Raw genomic sequence first — 13,246 nt, forward strand, 5'->3', positions numbered from 1 at the left:
AAATTTAAAATTATATAACTTTCAATTCCATATGTCAAAAGTATATATAAGAAAATTAAGCACACGTGTCAAAAAAATCTTAAGATTCAAAAATTAATATAAATATATATATTTGAAAAATTAATTTTTAGAAAATCTAAATTTCAGCCATTAATATTAGTGAAAATTAATATTATTTTTACAAAAAGTAACTTTATAAAAAATATGGATTTTTTTGCAAGAATTATTAGATATCCAATTTATAATTCAAATATGAACTCAAAATCCAAGACAGATTGACGTTGACTTGGGATGGGCACAGAAAATGGGATGATCATCTTCATCTTATACTACTCTTGGTTAAAAAAAAAAAAGATTTCGACAACGTTGCCCACAAGTGATGCGGGCACTCGTAGTCCCATTGATGTTTTGTCTTCCAAGCGCATCTTCGAGTCAAGCGACTGCAATAAACTGTTACACCGCTGCTAGCTGGAACCGGATCTTGTCATACCCATTATATTTTAGTTTTATATTGCTAGTGGGCTCATTATAGCTCAATCAGTGGACAATTCTAGTTGATCAACTTTATGATATGCACATGGTGTTGCTGCTTTAGTGTTAAGTTATGATGGGTCACCAGTGATGTTAAAACATTTGTTAATTATGAGTATGTGCATACGTGCAGAAGTTGACCCAATTTAAGAATGACAAGGAAATGGAAGGCGCGGCCGCCCATGTTCCGGACGGAACCTTCCAATGCTCTAAACATTATGGCAGCACTTACATGGGACAAAAGGCTAATATTCTATGTCGTCAAAGGTGGCGTCTCCGTCTCCCCAGTAAAATCTCTTTACGAGGTTTATAAATGAACTTCATAGTTTGCAATGCTCACTCCCAGACAGAGATCGGATGGAGATGGTACAAGATGCGGTGATAGTTGGTGCGGGAATAGCAGGGTTGGCCACTGCAGTGGCATTGAAGAGAGTAGGGATTCAAGCTTTGATACTGGAGCGATCGGATGGGCTACGAGCCACTGGTTCTGCCTTGACCCTCTTTCCTAATGCTTGGCTCGCCCTTGATGCTCTTGGTGTTTCTCATAAGCTCACTTCCTTTTATTCTTCTGCCTTAAGGTACTGTATATACATTATTATTTATAGGATGACTTTTTGCCATCATATTAAACCACTCCAGAATCACGTTATGTTTTGAAACTAATCAGGGGATCTGTAACTAATGTTGCTACTGGAGCTGTTCAAGAGATTTCATTCGTTGGAAATAATGGGTAAGCTTCTTTGATTCAAGACCAGCTACTTTATTTGCTTTCAATAATTTAGTAATTTGATACACTCAATCATTTCCCGATAGACCCAGTTATAATTTTTGAAACTGATTTTCATCTGCATGTTCTTCACTGGAAACAGAGGGCCCAAATCAGTTCATCGCAAAGCTCTGCTAGAGGCTCTGGTACAAGAATTGCCAGCTGATTCAGTTAGATTTTCTTCCAAGTTCACTGCCATTGAAATGGTAGAACAAGGAGGTACTTCCATTCCTGTTGTGCATTTGGAAGATGGAACTACTGTCAAATCAAAGGTATCATATTTATCAAATTCTTTTATCTGGGACTCTAATTTGTCATTTTTACATATTATAAAGCATTCTTGTTTTTGGGACATCATTGTAGGTGTTAATAGGGTGTGATGGGGTGCATTCCGTGGTGGCACAATGGCTTGGGCTCTCTGCACCATTCCATTCAGGTCGATCATCTGTGCGTGGATTGTCTGTATTCCCACAAGGCCATGGACTTGAGCAAGCAATCAAGCAATTTGTGGATGTAGGCAAAAGGGCTGGTTTTGTCCCTCTAAATGACAAAGAAATCTATTGGTTTTTAACTTGCCCTGAAGGTTAGCAGTAATTATATTATTTTCAGGAATTGTCAAGTCTGTGCATTCGGTTCATATATATCCTATAATTATTTTTATGCCGGCTTGTTAATGCAACCAGCCAGACCGTTGAATGATTTCTTGAAATGTAATTGCTTAACAGAGAAAGCTTGATTTTGAATTTCAGAAAAAAACATGCAGAGGGATCCAGAATTAATACAAAAGGAAGTCGTTGAAAAGTATGCAGAGAACTTCCCCTCACTATTCTTAGAAGTGGTTCGACATGCTGATCTATCAACATTAACATGGGCACCATTGATGTTGAGGCACCCATGGAATGTAATATTTGGGAACCTAAGCAAAGGAAATGTGACAGTAGCTGGCGATGCAATGCATCCAATGACACCTGATCTAGGACAAGGTGGGTGTTCAGCACTGGAGGATGCAGTAGTACTAGGCAGACACATTGGCAACTCTTTTATAAAAAATGGAAGATTTGTTGAGGAGGACATGGCTCTAGCCCTTGAAGGGTATGTTAAAGAAAGAAGGTGGAGAGCTGCTGGGTTGATAACAGGGTCATATTTATCAGGATGGATTCAACAAAGTGGGTCTAATTGGTGGATGAAGTTCTTAAGGGATGCTATATTTTATGGATTCCTCTTTCGTAAGGTCTTGAATGCTGTTGTTTATGATTGTGGGACGCTGCCTAGTGCCCCCGGTGAGCAACATTCCTCTAATAAAACAGACTAGATTCTTCTAAGAATTCAGTTGTAGCTCATTGCAGTATGTAAGCATTGGAAAAGGCTGGCATATGGTGTTGTAAATCAGCAATCTCAACTTCTTCTTTTCTTTTTTCTTTCAATTTTTTTACTTGTGTAAATATGAGATGCTTTTTGTTTTTTTAACAATAAATACGATCATTATATTAGTGTTTTAAACGTGAGAGAAGAGATCAGAAAGGAGAGATCTCAAATTAGAGACCTCAACTCCCAACACACTAAGTGTCTGACCACCAAATTAAAAGCCTGATGATGTAATATAAAGTATTTCAGTTAGACTATTTTCACTTACAATTAAATCTTTGGAGTATACGAGTTTCCCCTATTTAAGCTGTAGGCCAATTAATAAAAGGCTTAATTATCTTAAGAATCTCAAACTGATAACTTTTTAACAATTCTATCCTACTACAAGAAACAACGTATTTTATGACAATTTTTTTGCTACACACTCAATTCTATCACAAATTATCGGTTAATAGTTACAAAATTTCATAATCCGTCATTAAACATTTACTTTTGTGGCGACCTCTATTTTTGTCACCATTAATTTATTATTTTGTCACTAATTTATATCTTTTTTGACAACAAAAAAAAAGAACTCATCACATCCAGTTTGAGTGGCAACATTTGGCACCAAAATTTTGGAGAAAAAGTTTTTAAATGACAAAATGATATTAATTGATGACAACATGTGGCGTCATAAAACATTCATTTTGATGAGATCATTTTTTTAATTGATAAAAGAATGTGATACTTATTTCATCACTATTAAATATATTTTGCGATGATAAATATAATTTCGTCACGATTCTGATTAGAAGTAAAATGTTATTTCAAAATATTTGAAGGTATACATTTTGAGATGGGAAAAAAAATAATAATTTATGACATTTTTATCGTCATAAAATTACTAATATTATATGATAATATCATTATTTGTCACTAATTAGGTAAAGTAAGTGATAAAATGTATTCATCATGACAATTTATATTTCCCATGATGATAAATACAACTTTGTCACAATTTTAACGATATAATAGTATTAAATTATGACAACTTATATTGTCACTAAAAATTTTAATTTTTATATGACAACATCATAGCTCATCAATAATTAATGAAGAAATTAAGTAACAAAATCCTTTTGTCGTTAATATTTATATTATGCGACAAAAAATACATTTTTTGTATAGTTTTATGTAGAGGCAAAAATATGTGCCAAAGATTAAGGCGGATTTTTGATAATACAATAATATTAATACATTATTATCGTCATTAAAATATTAATTTATATGATAATCTCATATTTCGTCATTAATTAGTTAAGATGATAAGTGACAAATTCTCTTCATCACAAATATTTATATTTTGTGACGTTGAATATAAATTCGTCACATTTTTATTTGAAGGCAAAAATAAATGCCAAATATATGTAATTTCTAATGATATTAATATTAAAATTTTAATTTTACTATGATGATTTCATAATTGATATTAATTAGTTGTAAAATAAGTGATGAAATCATAATATCATAAATTATTTCATCAAGATCATGTAAATTTAATCATAAAATTATATTATTAACAATATTCTGGTGAAGTTTTTGTTTGAATTTTTTTTTTTTTAAAAAGCTGATATTTTATAATATTGATGTTTGCATATAATTAAGGAAGGGTACCATTGATGAGAAATTCAATGGGCATATAACCTACTGGAATTTGAATCTAACTTCACTTATCATGAGTAGGAGTGGCGAATTCATCAATACCCATTCACCATCATTAGATTAAGAATATATCAAAACCATCATTCTCTGCCTCTTTTCTTTGCATTGCCTTGCATCAAAAAATTGCTGAATAGATAATTGGTCCAAGTAATGTTATCTTTCTTCTTCCTTCACTTTTCTCTTATTCTATTGATGACTAACATATTAAATTCCTTTGGTTATTTAGCCTAATATTATGTGTTCCATCTGATATATGTGTAAAAGGTAAATTCTCTCTTATGTCGTATAATTCTTTTTGTGATCTTTCTTCTCGAGTTTCAAAGCTATTGCAGTGCTGATTTTCTTAGAATTTCACTACTAAAATTATGTTATCGCAACATGATTTGGGTTCTTAAAAACAAAGTGTTATTTAAGCTATGGAATTACAAAGTCATGTTGGAATCTCTCGATAATGTTTGAATATGAAATCATAGTAATTAGAATTTAGAAATAAGTTTTAGAATAGTATAATAATTGGATATATTGATGTGACATGTGTTTCTAGGAAAATATTATCATAATTTTATAGTGCAAATGGTACATGTTGAAAGAAACAAAAATAATATGACAATCATTTAATGACAATAAAAACAAAATTAAATTAAAAAAAACATTGCTTTCATGAGAAATTTTTAATGTTGAATACAAGAAGTTATTGAATATCTAATTTAAATAGACCAAAAGAGGTTAAAGAAAAAAAAAATGCAAAAATAAAAATAATTATTATAAACCCACCACTTGTTATTATTATAAAGTGTATTTTCTAAACGAATAAGATCTCCTAGAGCACGACAAGGGTAATGGTGCAACTATAACCCTTTATACTTTATTTTATGCATTTTAAATTTTTGGTCTTCTTGAAACCAAAGAGAATTAATAATTTAATTTTAAAATAAATTTTAGAATAGTAATATATACTTGTTATCTTTTGTTGGAGACATGTGCTTTGAGGCAAATATTGTTCTTTTGATGCTGTTGTTTTGAGTAGATTAATTATTATAAATGATTATTATGTACATATATTCTATATAGGTTACGAAAATGCCACCTGATGATATGTTCAAACTGGAAATAAGAAATTACCCAAATAAGTCTCTATAAAGTCTCATTGATCATAGGTCGATTCATGCTTCATCTGATTCATCAACTCCCAGTAACATTAAAGGGATTTTTATTCGAGCAAATGCTACATATGATAGAAAAAGAATCTAATATACAAAATGATGCATTTGGAACAATACAAAGTACAGAAACTGCCAAAAAGGAATAAAATTCAGAATTCGGTCAAGTCTTGATACACAGCCGATCGGCTCTGGAGCTTGGTCTCGGTCAGTTTTGCTTAATTCTTCAATCCCTCTCGCCTAAAAGCCAAATTATATGTACATAAAATAACAAAATCAATTAATGCATATAATAAAACAAAAATAAAAATATAATGCTCAATTAATTAAAAATAAAACACATGAAAAAATAAAAAAGAACAACTGGTAAAGAGACAGAAACTTCAAATAGCAGAGCCTAAATTCAATCATGCAAACCTAAAAAAAGATCCAATCATATAATCAATATTATAAAAATAAACATCTAACATGTTGCTCTAATCATTCAAATCATTAGTTTCAAAAATCCCATAGAGAACATGTTATCAGATTTCAAAATCTAGCACAAATCATGTTATCAGAAATATATTAATCCATTGATAATCCTAGATCTAATCATATGAGTCATATAAAGGATTTGAAGTTGACCCTAATCATATTTCTAAAACCATAAAATTAAAGAAAAAGAGAAGAAGATGCTGATGATGTAGGCTCTTGGAACCCTCAAGTTGTCATCGTATTATGCTGATCCTTGACTCTCTAGAGATGATGAAGAGGTGGAATCAAAGATTAGATATGAATCCAGCCTTTTTGGGGTTTGATTAAGTATTTGATGGATGAGAAGGGTTACTGTCGTTCTAAAAAGGGTTTCCTAATTTAAGATCTTTCTTCACTGACTATTCTAATCGACTGCCTAAAACTCTATGCTCAATAATAGTTTTAGTTAATTGATGTAGCAATAAACTACCAATAATCACTCCTAATAATTGCTAATAATTGCTAACTTTAGACCTAGAATATAATGTTATATTTATAGCCTTAGGCTTTAGAAAAACCTAGATAGATTAGATAATATTAATAATTAATAAATCAAATTAAATCCCTTATCGGATATTCAGTTAAATGAATATCCATTTAAATTTAAATAATTTATCTATATTATCCTTAGAAAGTATTTTTTGATATTCTAAATCAGACAAATACATATGACGACATCAAAAATTGAAAAATAGGCCAATCAGGACTCTGTCTGCTTTACATAGAGCTTATTGGCTCCGGGACCAAAAACTTCCAATTTTTTTTGCGATTTAGTTCCTGATTAAAAAATAATCGTTTCACTCCTCAAATTTAATTTTTTTTCTATTCATTGGATTCAAATTGATTTTAATAAAATTAATTTTAGTTCAATTAATCACAACTCTAATTAGGATTTGTACGTCCTCAACCCCTCGCAACTTGAGAAAGATAGTAACTTTTATTATCTGGTTTTCTATAATTTTTTCGATATTTGACTCCGGAAAATGGATGCTGACAGTTGGCCTCCGTTTGTCGAGATTTATAAATACAACTGTAACTAAATAAATTGAGACCAATCATAAAAATCAAGGATACTGTATAAAGATATGATAATGAGTTATAAAAGCCACGCTTTGTAAACCTAAACTGCTGCAAAATTTTGACTTTGATTTAAGGACCATGTCTGCTTGATTAAAGAACCATGCATGTTTGATTTGGAGGACTACACTTGATTGATTGAAAGACTACGCCTGCTTGATTGAAGGATTATGCTTGATTTGATTCTGAGGAGTATGCTTGCTTATATGGAGGATCACGCTGACTTGATTGAAGGACTATACCTTATTTGTTTTGAGGACTACGCCTGCTTGATTGAAGGACTATGCCTGATTTGGTTTTGAGGTGACAAATTCTACTTCATGATGAAATATTAAATTGATCGATGTCTTTTAGGGACTGTACTGATAATTTGCTCGTCTAAGGACTAAAATGTAATTTTGAGAGGTTACAGACCAAAATGGCACTTTTAACCTTTTTTTAGGACATATATATATGTTCTTATTCTTTCCTTATCCATTCCTATCCATGCTTCCTGTTTTCTATTTAAACTCTCTTTTCACTCTTTCTTTAATTACTTATTCATTTCCTCGCCAAATTTCATAAAATTTTGAGAAGTCCAATTTACTTCCCTCTGGGATGTCTATTCCGCACTTTCAAAATGGTTGCTAATCATTTTTCAGTACTTTTAGAGAATAAGATATATTTATTTTGAGAAAATTATTTAGTAGTTTTAAAAATCAAGAAATCCTTAAGATCCCTATTAGCCCTTCTAGTAGAAAGAGGATAAATCGGTGTGGCATCTTAATCCTAAAGGCAAAGTGAATATCAAAATAAGTTTATCACAGTATGTGCAATGCAGTTAGTGGCTTGGGTAGGTGGCTCAAAGCCTTGCATCTAAGAGGAGTGACTTAAAGATTTAGGCAAGTATTTGGAAGCTAAATATCAATTTTAAAAGTTAAATCTACATTTTTAGCAAGCTTTGAGAAATAAACTTCTTTCTAAAGTTGTTCTTTTTACCATACCTTTAGGAGACAACCCCAAATATTCATTATGTAATCAGGGAAAGAGATTGTAGAATACAACCTATTTTTCAGTTAGCATATAAAGGCTACTTGGTTCACTTCAAAGTTGTGTTATGTCCTTAATCCCTTAGGTTTCTTCCCACTTTCAAAATTTAGTGGTATGATGTGGATAATAGCTTTAAGATTTCTTATATGCCCGATTGGGAGGAATTTAATGCGTTCATATGCTGGTTTATTAAGAAGGATAGAGAAAACAATACCATTTTTTATAATCTTCCCCCAATTCTCTCCAATCTATTTGCAAGACTAATGCTTTGATGCAGGATCCAATGGAACCTTGATCCTATAGGATTAGAAATTAAGATTTGGTTTATTAGATGAGTAGTAAACTAGTAAGAGTATATGAGTAGTAACTAGTAAGAGTATAATATATCTATATGAATGTAATCATGTGATTGTGATGTGCATCATAGTAAATTATGTATACTTTATGATTATTTATTCAAAGGTGATATTTTTATCCAAGAGTTGCAATGTCTGAATGAGTTAAGTCATCTAACTTTTGAGAATTTACTTTTTTTTGGTATTTGCTTTGCTCTACTTTCCTTGAGAGGGCTCATTATTATGTTTATTAATCTTCAGACATATGTATTTTATTCTGAATACCTTACAGTATTCATGACTGTATATGTAATAAATTGGTTTGTTGGTTTGAGGACGGACCTCTACCGAGTATTTGAGTAGGTATGGATTGGCTGGGATATTATTATTCTATATTTATGCTTAAGAAATTATATAATTATTATTGAATGGATTATTAGTCTTACTAAGTTGTTAACGGCATTACTGGTTTTAGACGCAGGCAAAGGAAGGTATATAGCTTAGACATTTCTAAGTTCTAGTGTTGTTCACAGTCTGGGGTTGGGCTGTGAAAAGTAGGAGAGTTTATTGCTAAACACTATTAGCGAGAGACACGTGTCCCTTACTAAATTGATTGTCAAAAATGTATTAGCCACAAATTCTTTTGTTCATTGCTACTTTGGCAATTATCATTTTTCTTTAGTCATAGGGAAAGGCAAGAGTCATTCTATTAGCAATGGATTGACTTCTTCACCAAAACTTACCCACTAACAATCCCTCATTAATATTCGTCACTAAATTATTATTATTTTCTTGAATAAATATAACTTTAATGGCTAATTTATCGCTAAGTTTTTAACTTTTCATAAATTTTATTATTATTTTAAACATCAGTGTTTTTCATTAAATTATTTGTATGTTAATGTCCGATTAATTTTCTTTAATAATAATAATAATAATAAAAGAAAAGAGAAAGAAATTAATCATATATTCAAAAAATATTTTAAAAAGAAAGCAGAGAGATAAAAGGGCCAAACCAAATAATATTTTGGCTCGGTTAGGTTTCTGTTAAATTTTTTTTTATTACAACTAAACTCACCGAAATTATTTAAAAATTTAAAATTTTTATTTATTTATTTATAAGAAATTAAATATATTTAATTATAGTATAATTACTGATACATATATTTATTTATTTAAGAATAAATATTTATATTTTAAATTATAAAAAATAAAAGAAAATAAAAAGTTATAAATATATATTTTGAACTTCTCGACGTATATAGACCAGTTACTTGGGACAAAAGGATTAGACTCTGTTGTCAAAAGTGGCGCCTCCGAAAAATCTTTCTTTCCAAAGTCTATAAATGTGAACATAACATATCAAAACTATAAACAATGACAGATTATGGAAGATGGGGTCAGGGCTGCATAAGTGGATACGTACTTACTTAATTGTCTTTTATTTATATACCAAGAAAAGAAGAAAACAAATAATAATTTACCTTCTGAACTCCAGAATTTAAAGTGAAGTTAAGTTTGTTTTAGACATTTAAATTATGAACATTATCCAAGAAAATTGTAAAATTATAATCTCAGAATTTCTCTTTACAAATATGACTGGTCGCCCATAATGCTTCGTGGTTCCTGTTGCCGTCTGAACATAGTTGTCAGAAATGGTGTCTCCAACAGTTACGAGGTATATAAATAAACACATGTGACATCAGAAAACGTGGTGAGAAACATATATATATAGATAATTAAAGAAAGAGAGACCAGAGAGATGGAAATTATGGAAGATGTGGTGATAGTTGGTGCAGGAATAGCAGGACTAGCGACTGCAGTGGCATTGAAGAGAGTAGGGATTCAAGCTTTGGTTTTAGAGAAATCAGATACGCTGCGAACCACTGGTGGCTAGCCCTTGATGCTCTTGGCGTTTCTCATAAACTCACTTCCCTTTATTCTCCTACCTTAGGGTATATAAGATATTTAATTTTTTTCAGTCATAGTATTAAAACGGCCTTTTCATTTTATTTTTCAATTTTTTGCGTGTAATTATCAGGGGCTCTGTAACTAATGTTGCTAGTGGAGCTGTTCAAGAGATCTTATTGGCTGGAAATAATGGGTAATTAAGCTTCTTAAATTATTATTCTCCTGCTACATTTATTCTTTTTTCTTTCAAGTAATGCATTCTGATTAGATTGTTGTTCATGTAAAATTAGTCACTCTTCTAGTTCCTCATCCATTTTTTGGTGACCCACTTATGATTTTGATGTTAATCTAATTATTATTGGTTTCCGCAGACCTAGACCAGTTCATCGCAAAATTTTGTTAGAGGCTCTAGCCCAAGAATTGCCCGTTGATTCGATTCGATTTTCTTCCAAGATCACTAGCATTGAAATGCAAGAAAACAAGGGCGCTTCTGGTTCTTTTTTATGTTTAGAAGATGGAAATCATATAAACACAAAGGTACCATATCAAAGTTATCGATATATATATATATACAAAGTGTAATTGCATGTTAAATGCACCAAGAACCCATATTCTTATTTTGTTCTTAATTTATTTTTTTATATATACATAGGTTTTGATAGGGTGTGATGGGCTGCACTCTGTGGTTGCGAAGTGGCTAGGACTCTCAGAACCAATTCATTCTGGTAGGTCAGCTGTGCGTGGATTGGCTATTTACCCACAAGGCCATGGATTTAAGCAAGAAGTTCATCAGTTTGTGGATGTAGGCATAAGGGCTGGTTTTGTTCCTCTTAATGACAAAGAGCTATATTGGTTTCTATGTTGCTTTGGAGATTATTATGTTGAGAAATATATAAAATCTGTTAATGCATTTGGTGTATCAAATCATCAATATAAACTGTTAAGGTAGTGATTTCAGGAAAAGACGTGCCATCGGACCCAGAAATAATTCGAAGGGAAATCATTGAAAATTATGCAAAAAGCTTTCCCAGATTATACTTAGACAGGCTGATCCATCAGGACTAACATGGGCACCTTTGATGTTGAGGAATCCATTCAATGTGATGTTTAGAAATATAAGCAAAAGAAATGTGACTGTAGCTGGAGATGCAATGCATCCAATGACACCTGATCTTGCACAAGGTGGATGCTTAGCTTTAGAGGATGCAGTTGTATTGGGTAGACACGTCGGCAATTCTTTTATTAAAAATGGAAGACTTGTTCCAGAGGAAACGACTCAAGCCATTGATGGGTATGTCAAAGAAAGAAGGTGGAGAGCTGCCTGGGTGATAACAAGAGCATTTTTATCAGGATGGGTTCAACAAGAAGGGTCTAATTGGTTGATGAAGTTCTTAAGGGATGCCATATTCTATCGTTTCCTCTTTCCCAAGCTCAGTAGGGCTATATTTTATGATTGTGGAACACTACCTACTGCCTCTGCTGATCAGCTCAATTCCTATAAGAAAACAGACTAGATAGATTTTGTTCAAGAAATAATTGTTGTGGTACATAGCCTAGCTAGTGGGTTGAGTTTTGCTCTAGTGATTGAGTTTGTTCCTTGTTAATTAATCTTAGTTGGAGTTTATTTAGTTAACACCTCAAATATAATTTCTGAATGCATGAATACATGCGACAGTAATCACTAGGAATAAATAAAAATATTTGGATTTATTTAAGAAGTTTATGAATAGACTTATGTTGATGGTTCGCATAGGATTAGAAATGTTGATGATGTTTGTGAGAATTGTAAGACATTTGGCTGCCATAGGCGCTAAGATAAAGTATTAATTTGCCTCCTAAACCAGAGTCAATGCCAATTAACTTAGACTTTAACTTGATGGCCTATTTGTCCATCAATTTGCTTAAAGGAAATACACTATATCAAAATATTTAATTCATTAAAAAATTTAATTTGTTTTTTGAATTTCACACTGAATACCACTAAAAATGTAAAATTATTTAATTTTGATATCTAATAAAAAATTAAATAATATTTTTATTGAAATTTTAATTAAATAATATTCATACAATTAAATAGCATTATGCTTTTATAAAATTAGAGTAAAATTGTATTTTAGTAATATTTAGTCTTAATTTATAATAAAAAATAATGTTACAGCTGTTTTAATTTCAAATTCTGCTCAAATCTTAATTCTACGAGGATACTAGAATAATGGGTCATTGGTTTAGTTGCTGGATGCTAGCCTAAGTCTTTTCACGGCTAAAGCACTCTCAATTAATAATTAAATTAATTGTTACTAACCTTGACTTTTTAATGTCTTCTAAGAAGGTTCTAAGCATATCTTAAAAAGGCTAAAGTTTAAATCTGCCTTCTAAATCGCGATTATTATGAACTTATCGCGACCGCGACATTCATATTCATATGACTATTGAAGCTGAAGAAAAGACCGTGAGTGCGTGTAAGAACTAGTGCCTTTGAAAAGTGCAAAATAAAGATAGTATGTATCGGGCTCAATGTCGTGACTATAATCAAACCCACTATTTCAAAAGCCTTACCTCTCGTAGATCGCAACCGGGATACTCATATCTGTTAGAAAGATTGCCAACAATTATTTATGGCATGGCGAATTACGGAGTATTATGTGAATTACAACCATTGCTACTTTAAGAATCAACTACAATAAAAGAATCTTGACTGCAAAAAGGCAGTTGCAACTACGATTAAGGTGTAGCGACGACAATTGTGCTATGGTAGTTTATATAATGCACTATATAGAGCTAGAAATAATGAAAATGCTATGAATCATTGTCCTTTTGACATTAGCATTGCATAAATACCTTCTCCAAAAGAC

General features: G+C 31.5%; 1 protein-coding gene and 1 pseudogene across 1 annotated transcript; both read left to right on the plus strand.

The window, feature by feature from the left end:
* The first annotated feature begins 664 nt into the window (after positions 1–664).
* Positions 665–2,797, plus strand: LOC8267999 (monooxygenase 2). The gene is made up of 5 exons (XM_015725930.3): positions 665–1,109; positions 1,199–1,261; positions 1,401–1,569; positions 1,661–1,880; positions 2,047–2,797. Exons 1-5 carry the CDS (start codon positions 889–891, stop codon positions 2,607–2,609), a joined length of 1,236 nt encoding a protein of 411 aa, XP_015581416.2. The 5' UTR covers positions 665–888; the 3' UTR covers positions 2,610–2,797.
* A 7,213-nt stretch (positions 2,798–10,010) lies between these two features.
* On the plus strand, positions 10,011–12,234 carry LOC8267998 (annotated as a pseudogene).
* Positions 12,235–13,246: the final 1,012 nt, after the last annotated feature.

This window comes from Ricinus communis, chromosome 7 (assembly GCF_019578655.1).
Source record: "Ricinus communis isolate WT05 ecotype wild-type chromosome 7, ASM1957865v1, whole genome shotgun sequence".
Classification (NCBI taxonomy): Eukaryota; Viridiplantae; Streptophyta; class Magnoliopsida; order Malpighiales; family Euphorbiaceae; genus Ricinus; species Ricinus communis.